Source organism: Dromiciops gliroides, chromosome 3, assembly GCF_019393635.1.
Source record: "Dromiciops gliroides isolate mDroGli1 chromosome 3, mDroGli1.pri, whole genome shotgun sequence".
NCBI classification, from domain to species: domain Eukaryota; kingdom Metazoa; phylum Chordata; class Mammalia; order Microbiotheria; family Microbiotheriidae; genus Dromiciops; species Dromiciops gliroides.
The window spans coordinates 483,751,979-483,768,691 of record NC_057863.1 but is presented as its reverse complement, the minus strand read 5'-3'; the positions used below and the strand labels follow the sequence as shown (position 1 = coordinate 483,768,691).

Genomic DNA, 16,713 nt, shown 5'->3' with positions numbered 1-16,713 from the left:
GTGTACACTTGCCAAAAGTATATGCTATTCTGAGGACTCCATACAGAGCCTAGGTTGAGAAGGGATCTCTTATGGATGGTCAGATACTCCAGCTTGGGGATGATACCGTGTTGATTGGCAGAGTCCTTTGGGAGAGATCTATAATCACTTAAAGTAGCTTGGCCTACCCATTTAAACAGGAAAGACCAAATAAATGGATGAAGAATGTCTATAGTCAATATTTCAACATGCATCTATAGGGACACCCAATAGAGCTGATCCAGCAGGATGTCTATCTGAAACAGATAATACATATAGAGTTGAAAAGAAGGAAACCAGAATGGATTGCTTTCAAGAAACTGCAAAGGGCAGCTAGGTGGCGCAGTAGATAGAGCATCGGCTCTGGATTCAGGAGGACCTGAGTTCAAATCTGGCCTCAGACACTTAACACTTACTAGCTGTGTGACCCTGGGCAAGTCACTTAATCCCAATTGTCTCACCAAACCAAACCAAACCAAACCAAAAAAAACTGCAAAGCTCATCTTTTGATTCCAAGTGTCCTATCCTAAGTGTTGCCCAAAAGATAGGCAGAAGCGCTATTTTTTTATGGGTGTGGGGCATGGGGGGAAGATAGGGGGAGGCAATCAGGATTAAGTGACTTGCCTAGGGTTACACAGCTAATAAGTAACAGGCAGGATTCGAACTCAGGTCCTCCTGAGTCCAGGTTCAGTGTTCCATCCACTACACCACCTAGCTGCCCCAGAAGTAATTTTTTTTTTGATACAAACATTTTTACTGGTGTTGCTATTCATCAGCAAAATGTGGAACACCATTGCCTATGGAAGTCAAAATGTGGGCATTACACAGAGGGCAATGGAAAGGCATACTGTAAGTATGCAACTTGTAACATTAAGGAAAAAAAAGAACCCCAAATGAGAGAAGAGAAGGATACTGTCAAATAATGGTATGGCAGAAAGAGAAGATAGGTTAGATTAAGTGGGGCAAGAACCAGGGAGGTCAAGCAGATAGTTAGCCAGAGTGCTTTCACTGCTAACTTCAAGAAGTCAGGAAAGAATGAGGAAGGCCTCTAGCAAGTTAGGTAGTCCACTTATGGTAAATTCTTAGGTGGATGTGGATAAGAGGTGAATAGGATGAGAAGGCACAGATGGGTTACAATCTGTATTACAGTAAGACTCCTAAATGAATGACACTGCAGATATATTCTAGATATCATGCAGTTAATCAGGCCCTTAGAACCCAAGGCCTAAGGAAATCAATTGATGTACATCACATAGACATAACAATAAGAGTGTACAGCAATGTGTATGTTTTAGATGCTCTTGGAAAATGAAAATTCATCTTTGTTATTGATTTTGCTTTGCTTATGCTCTAAAAGTAAAGGGAAATGATGAAGGTACTGAATTAAAAGCTCCTTTTTTAAAACAACTCTTTACTTGAAACAAATACTTGATCTTTGTTATTGTTTTATCACTTCCTTTTCATCTCTGATACCACCATCATAGATTAGGCCTTTAGTACCTCCCCCATGGACTGTAAGAAATCCTCAATTTATAACAATTACAAGTTTGTTTCTAATTTTGGAACTCAAAATGCATTTTTCTCATAGAAATATTATTATAATGGTGGTCCAGTTCCCAGCCTAGACCACGAAAGTCTAGTTAACCCTTAATGAAGCTTAACTTTATAATAAATTATGGCATAGAAACTAGTTAGGGCATTCTGAATAATTAACTGAATAATAATAGGGCAATATCACAGCCTTTTAAAAAACATTAAAAAAATAAGTTTTCTTTTAGAAGATATGGTTAAAGAACAGGTGTTGTCGAGAGCTTTTTTTCTATAATGAGCATATAAATAGAGTTTTAGGCAAGAGAAAAAAATCCATGTTCAATTTACTTATTTTAATTATGTTTAATAACTAAATAGCAAAGAGGTTTTTTTTCCTGGAGGATAAGAAGAGATTTTTGTTTTAGAAATGACATCATATTTGGCTAAGAGGAAATCACCACAGCAAATCTGCTCCATTTATTCTGTTAAGGGACATGGATGAAGGATAAACTTCAATCTAATATATAAAAATGAGCTATTATTATGATTAAGAATAATCTTTATATAAAATGTCTCAACACTAATAAGAGAAATGTCTATATCCATATCCATATCTAAATGACTCTGATGTTTCACCTCTTAGTAAATTGGCAAAGATGACAAGAGAGAATGGTCTACACTAAAAGAGTTGAGGGGGGCAGCTGGGTGGCACAGTGGATAAAGCACCAGCCCTAAATTCAGGAAGACCTGAGTTCAAATGGGACCTTAGACACTTGACACATACTGGCTGTGTGACCCTGGGAAAATCACTTAACCCTTACTGCCCCACAAAAAAGGGGGTGGGTGGGAAATACAGACACCTTAACCCATTGATGGTGGAATTGTGAATTGGGTTAATGATTCTGAAAATATGATTCAGAATTTCATATTATGATTATTATCATCATAGCTAGCATTTAGGTTTACAAAGCACTGTACATAGTTATCTCATTTCATCCTTACAATAACCCTAGGGAAACAAACAAACAAAATAATCCTAGGAGGTAGGTGCTAATATTATCATTTTACAATCAAGGAAACTAAGGCAGAGAGCAGTTAAGTGACTTGCCCAGCATAACACAGATAATAATTGTCTGGGACTACATTTAAACTCAGGTGTTCCTGACTCAGGGTCAGGACTCTTACCCACTGTACCACCTACCTGACTACAGTTACATGAAGAAAGTGACTAAAATATTTATACCTTCTGACACTGAGATTCTACTACTACTCATATATACCCCAAGGAGATAAATGACAAAAAGAAAAGTCCCACAGTCATCAAAAATTGTATAGTAGCATTTTCTGTAGTAGCAAAGAATAGGAATTAAAGCAGATGCCTACCCAATTGATTGGAAAATATATAAACAAGTTGTGATATGTGAATTTAAAAGAATATTACTGTGCTATAAAATATGATGAATAATTAATATAGAGAAGTATGAGAAGACTTCTATGAATGGATACAATGTGAAATAAGCAGAACCAGGAAAACACTATTATACAATGACTATAACAATATAAATATAATTAAAAGTTAGTGCTGAGAAATTATAATGATCAAGCTTGACCCCAAAATAAAGAGATGAGAAGGTATCCCTCTCCTCTTCCCTTCCTTATAGAGACAGATAACTATAGGTGTGGAACATTGTTTATAACAGACTTTCTCAGTAAATGAATTAGTTTTTCTGAACCACTTTTTCCATCTTTTTTATTCTTTGCTAAAAGGGTTTGTTCTTTGGGAGGAGTAGGAGGTGTTTTGGTAAATATAGGTGATGTAAAAACAAATAATATGAATGAAAATTTATTTTTAAAACATCATAGAAGCAAACATTTTACTCTAAAACAATCTATGGGCTAGTCACATATTTTTCTTTTGGGGCTTTCAAAGCAATATCTTTTGGAAACACCAATAAGAAGCTAAATATCAAGGTGACAGTGAAATCTAAATAGCTTTTTTCTTAATTTCTTGTGTTGCTTTAAATTATTTTTTAAAGTTGGTTTTAAACAAATTGTTATTTGGCAAAAGATTTCAGGCCTCAAAGTGCTTATGTGGTACTCTTTAAACCTTAAGTTTCACTTGCATTTTAAGTCAGAACAGACTTTTTTCTTTCTTTTTTTTTTTTTTAGTGAGGCAATTGGGGTTAAGTGACTTGCCCAGGGTCACACAGCTAGTAAGTGTCAAGTGTCTGAGGCCGGATTTGAACTCAGGTACTCCTGACTCCAGGGCCGGTGCTCTATCCACTGTGCCACCTAGCTGCCCCTAGACTTTTTACAGCCTCATCTTCATCCCCCAGTTAGAGCCACAAAGCATGGGTGAGATAGTAGGTGTAAATGAGTAGGAAGGAACCCAAGGAGAGTAAGAGGCTTAATGGGGAATGTTTAGATAAGGAGTCTAGACTATCTGTAATTGGTTGATAATGGGAAACACCAGATAAATAAGGAACTTCCCAAAGCCAACAGCTCTGTCAGCTTAAAATGTACATGAAATTTGTGATGAAGTGTGGGGGTGGACACTGGGAGTCTCTTAAATTACTTCAATCTAATTATGTACTACCCTAAGTGACATATGGGGAGTCAGTCACTCCTATCACAGCTGCAAAGGCAGAGAAGAAAACATTTTCTAGGGGCTCAAAGGAGGCTACAAATAGGAGGGAAGAAATAAAAAGATCAAACCTGTGAGACTTAGATTAGATGACCTCTAAGGTTCCTACCAGTTTTAAATCTATGATCCTTTGATCCATGTCCCTATAAGAACTTAACATTTCAAGCAAGAATGGACGTGAGAAATATGGACAAATCAATAATATATTTCTTTTATCTTTCATTTTAAATTTGAAGCTTTTTGTACATTGACTAAAACCTCTCATCCCAAACTTCATTTAAGATTTTTTCCTAGGGAGTATTTACCATATATTTACATAATACAGGAAAGCAAAAGACCTTGAAAAAAAAAGGAATTTTCTTAAAGAAGTAAAACCAACTTAATTTCCAGGGCTTTAATAATTTCTTTTCAAAGTAACATGTAGTATTCTTTAATAATAACAAATCCTATTCTTATATTTATATAGAAATTTCTATTTATATAGAATTGCCATATCCTGGCAATCACCTCACCAAAGAATCATCAAGCTGAAATACTTCAGTTAAGATAGGGGAAATATTAGCCAATGATCTAACATTTGGTTTTATACAACCTTATCATGAGACAATGAGAACAGTTGGATCATATCACATAGTATCATAGCTGTTTCTAAAAACGCTGTGTTAATTATCTGCATCTATCATTTTCAGGGGAAACCATTCAAGGCCATAAAATAATAGATGCACTAATTATTAAGGCTAAGAGGATTATTAGTTCACTGCCCAAAAAGATAAGCAAACCGTCTACTCCAGGGTCATATAAACTTACGAAGTACCACACTTGGACTCAGGGAGACCCGGGTTCAAATATGACTTCTAGTATTTAATAGCTCTATGACCCAGGCAAATAATGAACCTTTTTGCACCCCAGTGTTTCATTTGTAAAATGGACTGATATGAAGATCAAGTAAAACAGCATTTGTAGAATGTTTTGTGAACCTTAGGGCAGCTAGGTGGCACAGTGGATAGAGTGCTGGGCCTGGGGTCAGGAAGATCTGAGTTCAAATCTGGCCTCAGACATTAGCTGTGTGAGACCCTGGGCAAGTCACTTAACCTTGTTTGCCTCAGTTTCCTCATATGTAAAATGAGAGAGAGAAAGAAATGGCAAACCACTCTATTATCTTTGCCAAGAAAACCCAAAATGGGGTTACAAAGAGTTGGACATGACTGAAAAAGGACTGATGACTGACTTGGGAACCTTAAAGCATGCTAAAACATCTGATTCATTATTAATGTTGACTGCCCAGTTTGGAATCAGGTAGACCAGAGTTCAAATCTGGGCTTAGGTACTTAATAGCTTTATGATCCTACACAAATCACTTAATCTCTATTTGCCTCAGTTTCCTCATCTGTAAAATGGGGATAATAATAGCACCTACCTCCCAGGGTTGCTGTGAGTATTAAATAAGATAATCATAGAACACTTAGTACAGTGCTGGCCCATAGTAAGAGCTATTATTTTTATTCTTATCATTGTTGTTGTTGTTGTTAAGAGCCCCAGTAAGAATAAACTTTGTTCCCACTGCTACCACCGCTCTAAAATGAATCACTTGTTTTTCTCTTTATTTGTTTCCCCAGGAGAAGGAACTCTTGGATTGTTTTCTGTCACTATTTCATCAGAAAAAATGGCAGATATTTTGAAGATTCCTTTACCTCAGCTTTAGTATAGGTAAGAAAGAGGGGTCTTGTTTTCTAAACAAGTGTGCCTGGGCAAGGATATGCATACTCCACTATTGCCACAAAGCCACATTACTTTGCATCTGAAATGAGGGACTTTCACAGAAGCAGGAAATCCAACTTGACTTTGTGTGGTTGTGAGAACTATCACTTTGCTTAGCTTCAAAAAAAGTTGGCTTCAGGGAGTTATTAGTAACTGTCAATGATTTTAGCATTGGTAGAGTTTGCCTCTAATAGTATTTAGTAGCTAAGAGGCTAGATTAGCTTTGCCACAGAAATTGACCCATGAATGGACCCCAGGCCTGGTACTTTTACAGCCTTTGATCTTCAATGAGCTTACCATCCTATCAGCATCCTAGAATCAGTTTGACAACAAAACCTGGGCTCATTTGGATATATTTAAGTAAACTGTTGACCATACACACATACAGGTACTCAGGACACAACCAGAAACAGCAATTGAGGAGAAAAAAGGCAAGCTCAATGATAAAAATAACCAGTTCCTTCAAAGTCAGCTCAGAAGCTGACCTGGACCAATGCAGGCTACATGATGGCCACAAGGGGCGCCACATGCAGGTATGAGCCTTCGCCACTTACTGTTCAGGGCTTACCTAGATGTTCCTACATAATGGTCTAAAAATAGAGGCAGATGAATTATTTTTCATCCTCTCTCTATGCAGGTGATGAAGTTAAGAGGATAGCAAAAACACTGCTAGAGGAAAATGCTTGGAATGGTCCCCAAAGTGGTGTTGGGTGAGTCTTCTCCAAACCATGATGGCTGTGCATCGATGGCCGATTCCCCAGGCATTCATATTCAGCACGGGTGTCCAGGATGACTCCAAAACAAGTTACTTGTATCCCAACATTATTTCAACATATTAGAATTACATCTTTCTACAAATAGTTTCATATCAACAAGTTATTTCACTGCGATTAATTTCAATTTACAAATATCCCCCCTTCCCCATGGTTTAAATCACTCTCCAGCTACTAAACCCCCTGCCAAAGGCTCATCTCTTCACATCCTTACCTCAATAATATAAAGCACCACATTCTTGTAGAAGCAATATAAGATGCATTTGGTCACTCGATTGTAACTCCAGGCTCCGTGCACCAACAGAAGCTTCTCCAAGTAGGCAAACTGAGAGAGAGAGAAGTAACAGTTAATTCATGAAGGTAAGAGCTCACCATTTCATAATATATCATTTAATAGTATTTTAAAAGATCTCAGGCCTCTCACTGCTGGGTCCAAGGTTTTCCTTTTGTGCAGAAGGTTCAAAGGTCCTTATATTAGGCCTAAACCTAAAAGATTAGCAAACTCCAATTCACTTGGGGAAGGGGGAGGGGGGTGCAGTGTCCAACAGGACAATAAGTTACCCTGTTAAACTAAAACCATTACTTAATCTCCATTTTCTGAGAGCACTTAAGCATTTAACATCTTTGCCTTAAAGCTGCTAAGGGCTGCTTGGGCTATGATTTGCATATTTTAAATGACAGGGTTTGGGGACCTTCCTCATTGGAAGAGGGATTAAGTCTTCAGCTTTTAATGAGAATAGCATTTTAGAGGGAATGGAAAGTTCCAGTTCAACCACTAACTTTCTGTACAACCCGGGACAAATGAAAATAACTCTGCCTTAGCTTTCCTAACCAGGGAAACAGAGATTCCTCCATCTCCTAGGACTAAGCCTTCAGGAAAAACACATCAAGAAGGCCAAATGCCAATAAATAAACAAATGAATGGATGAATAAACAGAAAATAAATAAATAAATGATTATTACCCCACATCCATTTTTTGTACCTTAACGCAAATCCAGAGGTCTAGCCAATTAAGAAAGGCATACGGATTAACTAATTTACTATAATAAGGTGACAGGGTGATGGTGACAATGCAGTTATCTTTCTCAGGGGCACTAGCACTTTGAAAATGGCTTGTAAGGAAAGGGTAATGTTAAATATGAAAGAATGAAATCTCACCTTGGCACAGGGGCCTTTTTTGGCATTCCTTGACTGCTACCACATGGACAAATTATCTATCCTTAAGACTGTCAAGCTTGCTCTCTTCCTTTCTACTGCATCAAAAAACTTTAAGGGTGATCACTTTGAGATTCTTAGGCTCTTTGAGTGTTCTAGCATGAATACTCTCTTCCTTTCTACTGCATCAAAAAACTTTAAGGGTGATCACTTTGAGATTCTTAGGCTCTTTGAGTGTTCTAGCATGAATACATTAAGACCAACTAACTTCATTCTCCCTATTACAGTTTTAGATTAAATATATTTTACACAGGGTCCTCCAATTCCCCCTTTAGTTTCCTTAACAAAAACCTTAATCCCTTACTTCTGGGCTAAGGGTCAAGAGGACTCTGTCCCAGACAACTGCTGTAGGCAGTACAAGAGTACAGTGTTTTTCAAATCCCCATTGTGTACCTAGCAGTGGCGATCGGCCTATATTTGACAGTCTATGAATATTTTTTTAAAATTCACTGGATGTTGTGAACCTTTTATTAGTTTGGGTTTACTGCTAAAATGCAATTGATTTTTTTTAAAACTAAAAAAGAAGTTCTGGATTCAAAGCAATACGAGTAAGAGAAGGAAGTATATAGTCTAAGGATAACATGTAGGGAGAGATGCTTCTGTCTAGTGTGAGACCATATTCTCATGAACTATTGCCAAATATTTGTGTAATGCATAGTACCTTAGTATCTTACTCTACAACAGAAAATCTTGATGCACAAATGCCATGAGTAGGCACATATGGAAAAATAAAACTCTCCATAAAGGCTCATTAAGGATTCCAGGGGAGAATAGGGAATCATAAAATAACTAACTAAAACAAATATAAAGGAAGTTTGCATTTGACCCAGACCCCTGACATTAAACATCAATGAGCACAGAGAACATCTGCTTGAGTCATCTCTAATGTCACAATTTTTAGCTTTGCAGTGATTTACCTTCTGGAAAAAATCCTAAATCAAAATTCTACTTTTCTTGAGGTGCTTTAAGAACATTAAGAAAGTAGGGAATCAAAGAGATCAAAGAAAAGGAGAAAGGACCTATTTGTATAAAATATTTATAGCGGCTCTTTTTGTGGTGGCAAAGAATTGGAAATTGACGGGATGCCCATCAATTGGGGAATAGCTAAACAAGTTGTGGTTATGATGATAATGGAATATTATTTTGCTATAAGAAATGATGAGTAGGATGCTTTCAGAAAAACCTGCAAAATGACTACACATGTATAACATTGAATTGCTTGAGTTTTTAAAGGGGGGGTTGGAAAAGGGAGAACGAGAATTTGGAACAGAAAGTTTTAAAAATGGATGTTAAAATTGTTTTTACACGTAATTGGGGGAAAATAAAATTCTAAATGAGAAAAAAGATAAGAAAAACCTGCAAAGACTTACATGAACTCTTGAAAAGGGAAGTGAGCAGAACCATGAGAATATTGTAAACAATAACAGCAATATTGTTATGATGATCAACTGTGAAAGACATGTGATGAAAAATGCTGTCCACCTCTAGAAAAAACAATTGATGAACTCTAAATGCAGATTGAAGCATACTTTTAAAAAACTCTTTATTTTAATTGTTTTATTTTGGTTTTGTTTTTTCTTTTTCAATATGGCTAACATGAAAATAAGTTTTTTTTACAGATTCAAAAAAAGGTAGAAGCATGATTTTCTTGGCAGGGATGTCTCTCTTTAGAGGAAAGCATGAAGGCATAGACTAGGGATACAATTCTACCCTCATTTATTTAGTAACAAAGACAGCAAACAAAGCTGTGTGCCACCAGAAGGGAGGTTGGAAAGGAAAGAGAAGCTATCGCTGCAGGGATAGTAGCAATGGTTGGAGTGTGGATTCAAAAAGGTTAGAAAAGATAGTTTAGGGCAGCTAGGTGGCGCAGTGGATAGAGCACCGGCCCTGGAGTCAGCAGTACCTGAGTTCAAATCTGGCCTCAGACACTTAACACTTACTAGCTGTGTGACCCTGGGCAAGTCACTTAACCCCAATTGCCTCACTAAAAAAGAAAAAAAAAGAAAAAAAAAAGAAAAGAAAAGATAATCTACCTATGGGACAACAAAGATATACTGGGGGATAAAGGCAAAGTCAGCCTCTGGCAAAATTGCAAATTAGACAAAGGTTGTCTTTAAGGTCTTTCCATCCTTTCCTTTCCTGTACTGAAGCAGTGTATGTTCTCCTTAAATTCCCGTAATTTACAGTTGCTCTTAAGAAAGATGTTAAAAACTCATTCACATTAAGGTATTAATGAACAATAACTTTAAAAGTATTACCTTCTGTAGTGATCTTTTATTTTTTGAAAGTGGATCAAAAGAATTAATTTCCAATAGAAAACAGTAGAATTTCATAGGATCATAAATTTAAAACTGAAAGGGATCTTAGAAGTTATCTAGTCCAACCACTCATTTTACTAATGAAGGAGCTGAGGCCTAGAGGTGCCAGATGGTTTGGTCAAGGTCACAGAAGTAACAGAGATAAAATTTGAAATAAGGTCCTATGACTCCTGGTTCAGGGCTTTTTCTACTCCATCAAGCAAGGTGAACAAATAGGAAGAGAACTGGAACTTTGAGACCAGAAAGAATATGCCTACTTATAAGGCTAGTGCTAACATTAGTACTAATATGGAGAAAGGCAGGGTGGGGGGTGGGGTGTCTGCAGAAGAGGTCACTCGACTTTTCAACAAGCCCTTTCAATTAGAAGCATTTGGTTGCAACTAAAGGAAGAAAATCAAAAGACAATGTTTCAGATCACTGAAGTCCAGCTCTCTTCTCATTAGCATTTCATTTTCTGAAAGAAGGTTGTGGAATCTAGTTTCCTAGACATTCTTAAGTAATGGGGAGATAATTACCCAGAATGCCCAGGAAATCTCATGAGATTCTCTTTCAGCCCTATGATTATATAACTCAGATATTTAATAACTCCAGGGTCTGTAACACTTAGTCTCTGATATATCCTAGGAAAGGAAGACTCCCAAAGGATATTTTTTTGTTAACCTAGGAAAGGTTGAATGTAATAGGGTATATATAATATGGCTGTCACCCTGTCCATGCAGATAACTGTTATTGTTATTGTTGTTTGTCCTTCATTCTTGAAGAAGACCATGACATCGAGGTGATGTCATGACTTGCACTGAATTGGATTTAAGTAAGAGAAGGCTGTGCAAAGTCACCAACCTCACTCTCTCCTCTGAGTTATCTGAGTACAGTGACAAGTTATATATCGGGATGACTGGAAATGGCCACTGATATTCAAGGCAACTGGGGTTAAGTGACTTGCCCAGGGTCACACAGCTAGTAAGTGTCTGAGGTGAGATTTTAATTCAAGTCCTCCCAACTTCAGGGCTGGTGCTCTACCCACTGTGCCACCCTGATGTTATTCTGTAGGACAGTTCCTATACTCTGTCCTCAGGCTGACTACCTAATGCTTCTGATTCCGGGTTTCAGGTCTGCAGAGTCAGGGCATTAGTTGAGAGAAGGACGTGAGGTTTTGATCTTCATTAAAGAGGGAGACTCCTCCTATGCTGCTGAAGAGCATAAGGATTTCCTTAGGTATAGTCAAAGAAGCACAAACAGTACGTGGGACCTCAAGATAGCACCTAATCTCAGTGCTCCTGAGGCAGATGTATGTCTAACCCAGGGGTCCTATAGGACTACTTCTGACTCCACTGCATCATGTGTGCCCCTTTAAGAATGAAAAGGGGTGGGGGAATGACTTTATTAAATATGTTGATGATGATTAAAAGTATTGTGTCTTTTGAATGACTTTCATCACTGTATAATGAGGGTGCTCATCATCATCATCTCTAACATCTACATAAAGCTTATCAGTACAGTACATGGATACTATACTAAGCTCTTTATAATTATCATCTCATTTGATCTTCACAACAATCCTGGCAAGTAGGCACTATTATTATCCCTGTTTTATAGTTGGGAAAACTAAGGTAAACAGAGGCTAAGTGACTTGAACAGGTCCACAGGTAGTAAATGTGTGAGGCTGGATTTGAACTCAGGTCTTCCTAATGCCAGACCTGGAACTCTGTGCACTGTGGGGCAGCCAACAGCCTAATCAATTAAAAATATAAAACATTCTCTACCTTTAGGATAAAACAAAAACTCCAACCTACTTTTCCAACTTCATTACATCTTACTTAGCCTCACTCACTCATGGTTGGGTCAACTTGGCCTTCTTAATGTTCCTTCTGCATGATCTTGCTTTTTCTATCTTCGTCACTTTATACTGGGATGCTCCCCATATCTGGAGTTCACACACCTCCCTCTTACCCCTGCCTCTTAAAATCTTTAGATTTCTTTGGGACTCATCTCCAGCACAACATGCTTGAGGCCCTTCCTGATTTCCTCCAGGTGCTAGGGTCTGTTCCTCCGGTTATTTTGGGGATATGTTATGGATAGATCTCTATATAAACATGCTGCCAACCTCCCCATAAAGTTTCTTGAAGGCAAGGATGATCTTTATATTCCAGTGCCTAATTCATAATAGGTACTTGATGATGGAGGACTTAAAATATGGTCTAAACCATTAGGAGTAATAGCTGATTCTTTTTGTCTCTTGGATACTGCCAACTTGGTGCTGATCATATTAAACATGTTAGATGTTTTCAGTACGGAGCTTTTGGTTTACAGAGGAATACACACACTGGACTAGGCTGGTGTGTATGGTTCTAAATGTTGCTGCTTGAACATAGGGTCATTAAAACTCAAATGAAACAGATGACCCCAGGGAAAATAATTCATGAAGGCAGCAGCTAAACTCAAAGCTGCCCTTGGCTGCTGGTACAGAAAACAGTGAAATGACCATATTAAACTACCTTTGAATGACTGAGAAGAAAGAGTTAGAACAGGGCTGGTGACCTGGGAGGAGGGGGGAACAAACAAACCAAGAAGTACCACATAGTTAACTGGGAGAATAAGGCTATAACGGATGCAAAAGTTCTTTACCGAGAGACACTAGTTAACTGAGCTGCATATGTGGGTAGGAGAAGGATTATTATTAGCAGAGCTGTAGACCTAGCTGTCATGAGTGGCGCCTCTCCTTGATGAACGAACAATGTGGTCAGTCCCACAGCTGGTGAAGAGTAACTTAAGCTGTAGGAAAGGGTGCTTCGAAGTACAAAAGAGAAACCCAGATACCCTGGTGGTATCATTTTTAGATGGCAAGCCTCAAAAGAGGCAGTAGAAACTCTACAGGATGCAACCAAGGGCGTCTGTACAGCTGACATCTCTGTCAACAGGCCACAGCAGCTGCTCCTTCATGCTTCTGACCTGTGCAATAGCGTAATCAGAGGAGTTTGTTGCCTGCATGCCCTCATTCCCACTGATCCCCACGCCAACATGAGCAGTCTGGATCATCCCCACGTCGTTGGCACCGTCCCCGATGGCAAGGGTGATGGCTTTCACGTGCTTCTTAACCATGTCAACAATTTCAGATTTCTGCAAGGGAGATACTCTGGAAAGGAAGACAGAAAGAAAATTTGGATCAGCCCTCAGTACACTATTGCATGCATCTTTCCAAAAGAGACAGCTGTAATCTACATTTAGCTGCATGAAGAGGGCAGTTATTGGAAAGTTTCCTAATTTGATACTTAAGCTTTAGTGCCTAGGCCAAAAGAAGCTTAAAAACAAAACAAAACACCGGTACCTTGTAGCTTTCAAGTGCTCTAACTTCACAGACTGAGTCAACACAGGCTGCTTTATAATCACACTTCCCAGGTGCCTGCCTGAACTCCTACATTTTGAAGGTAGTTAGAATACAGTCAGTTGCAATGGTTTTAGGAGAATGTCTTTCTAATCAATCAGAAGACCAGCACTGACAGCACTTGTGAAAGCTCTGGGTCATGCACACATTCCTTATGTAAGGGAGAGAAGTATATGTAGCAATCTGCTCTCCATTACAGAAGGAAGATGGAACTGGCAGAGCAAGTGAAGTGAGAGAGGCCCAGAGAAAAGGGAAAGGGAAAAGGGAAAGGAGGTAGTCTCTTCACCTTGTTTTTAAAAGAAGATCAGGTTTTAAAGGATCCAGTATAGATTTAAGGAGGCACCTGAGGGAGCATCAGATCTTCTTTACAAATGTAGCTTAAAGGATGGGTGGAGAATATTATAACAGCCTTTGTAAATCCAAGTTTTCTACTTGGTTTACGGAAGCACAAAACATTTCCACATAACCCAGGAGGCTGACACCACTTTTTGGTCAAGCTACTGGCATCCTTGATTCCAACTAGTTTTCAACTGTGCATGTGTCTGTACTCAGATGTGTGTAGGGAAAGGGGGTGGACTGGTAAATCAAACACCTGAATCACTCTTTAAAAGAAAGAAACCCAAGTGGGTGGCCTTTCTGAATCACTTAGAGGGCATTCTGGCAGTGTTGTCAAATAAACAGGCTTGGCATTTTATCACCCTGTGAGTTCCACAAACAGGTTAGAGTCTCATTAAAAAAAAAAAAAGATTCAGGCAGACTCTACTCCTCCACCAAACCCAACAAAAACACAAGCAAAAAATAATTAGCCTTTACAAAAATCTCTAATGAATTTTTAGAGAAGTTACACAACACCCTCCCATGAGCATTATCAGGCACCATTCTCCATTCCCAAGAGCACTGTTCCCAGAAATTAATTTAAATGTAATCTTTTTTTAAAAACTTAGCAAGATTAAAGGAATGGAATCCTAGGACTTGAGAAGTGAAAGGGACCTCAGATGTTGATCTATTCTAATCTCTTCGTTACTAACTCTGATAACTAATAGTTGACAAATTTTGAATTTTGAATAATGGTTTGAAAAATGCTTTTAAACAAATTAGAACTTAGTGAAGTGAACAACTGCTTTACTGTCTACCAGACCATGACTAGGGGTTACTAAGCAAGGAAGTCTATTTATAACAGCTGGAGGGCCCTAAGGGTCTGTTTTCGTTAGAAACAAGCTCTTGGGACAGCAAAATAGAGGGAGGCAGAGGTGGGGAATAATGGGGTCTAGAATACTCTTTTTGCCAAACTCAAAAAGAGTGGAGTGGATAGGGAGCATCCCAGGAGATGAGTAGCTATTTACCAGGACTGGGGTGGCTCATTAGAATCCACACCAAACTGGAAATCTTTGGATATATAGTAAAAGGACAGAAAGACCTCTCACCTCCAGTGACCTAGAGTCAAGCCCAGACTAGCCCAGCCCTATTCTGCCACTGACTGTTACTTGAAAGCAAATCAAAGACCTGTATCAACAGAGGCAAGCTGAGATACCCAGATGAGAGGGTTCTATTAGGACTGTTTCAACCTTGGGCACTAAGTTAAAGCAATAAGTTAAGAAAACTGGGGCAGCTAGGTGGCACAGTGGATAGAGCACCGGCCCTGGATTCAGGAGGACCTGAGTTCAAATCCAGCCTCAGACACTTAACACTTACTAGCTGTGTGACCCTGGGCAAGTCACTTAACCCCAACTGCCTCACTAAAAAAACAAAACAAAACAAAACAAAACAAAAACCCTGCCTAATTTCTAGCATTTGATTCTCTCACCATATCTATCTGAGAAGTGAGTTACTCTGTAACAAGTTACTCTTTGAAGGTCCATCTGTAGGAGGGGGCAACAGATGTCTGCTCCCAAAGGCCAAAAGTAAAGGGGAAAGAATCTAACTGGGCTATAAAAAATGATTCCCAGTGTTTTTAAGCATGAAATTTGCATCAAGGATTTATTATACCCTCAGCTGTAATGCACTGGAACAACATAATTCTAGTACCCTCTGGGGGTTCAAAACAGTCTTCAAACAGCTAATTTCTACAGAACAGAATAGATACCATTGCTCTTCAACCATCTATACTTAAGTATTGAAGAAGTCAGGTTACTAACTCTCTTTTAAAATCTTAATCTGTGACTTATTCAAATGACATATTTAGTATATATCCCCACCAGACAATGTCTAGATACAGGTTTTCAATCTATTATAGTAAGCTTGAGGATACGGATTAGGGTTTTTTTTTTGTACTTTCATTAACTATTTTGGTAGATAGTGAATAAAGACATAAAACGCAGAGCACTTAAATATGTATTTCTTCAAGTGAATATCCTGTAATCTTTGTTCTTGATCTGCAAAATGACAGAGTAAATTTTTTACTCTTTTTTAAAAAAATGATAATTCATCATATAGGTATATCTATATTACAGATACCTTTCTATAGGCACATGTAATACCTATTTTTATACATTGAATTACTGTATATAAAGCAACTAAGTTCAAATAACCTTTTGTTGATGAGTCATTCTCAAAGCAAAGTATGCTTCAATTTTCATTACATGTATGGGTAGGTAGTTCAAATACTATTTGCCCCATCAAGGAAGTTAGGTGATACAGTGGACCTAGAGTCAGGAAGACCTCAATTCAGATCTGGCCCCAAACACTTACTAGCAACCCTGAGCACATCACTTAACCTATCTGCCTCAGTTTCCTCAACCGTATAATGGGGATAATAACAGCGGCCACCTCAGAGTGGTTGTGAGGATTAAATGGGAATATTGGTAAAGCACAGTGCCTGACACATAGTAGCTACTACATAAAAGCTTCTTCACTCCTCATTCTTCACCCCCAACTCCAAGGCGACGGTTAATAAGGAGTGAGACCCTAAATTACATGATTGAAGCACAATTCAAAACTCCAAAAATAAAATGCAAGTTCTCTTAGGATTTCCTTTGTAAAAGCCCAAATGCTCAATGGTCCACTTGTGAAAAGATTCTGAGTGTTGCTGGCTGGAAAGCAGAGTCAATTAAATCCCAGAATAACTTTGTGGAAGA

The 16,713-nt window shown here is 38.3% G+C and overlaps 1 protein-coding gene across 5 annotated transcripts in view; it reads right to left on the bottom strand.

Annotated features, from left to right (window-relative positions):
- Positions 1-16,713, bottom strand: part of ATP8A2 (ATPase phospholipid transporting 8A2) — a 787,448-nt gene that overhangs the window by 270,983 nt on the left and 499,752 nt on the right. For all 5 annotated transcript variants that reach the window (XM_043998327.1, XM_043998326.1, XM_043998328.1 and 2 more), the window contains exons 26-27: positions 13,207-13,390; positions 6,938-7,048 (exon numbers count right to left, since the gene is read on the bottom strand). In XM_043998327.1, coding sequence (XP_043854262.1) covers positions 6,938-7,048; positions 13,207-13,390 — 295 coding nt within the window. The remainder of the gene's footprint in view (positions 1-6,937; positions 7,049-13,206; positions 13,391-16,713) is intronic.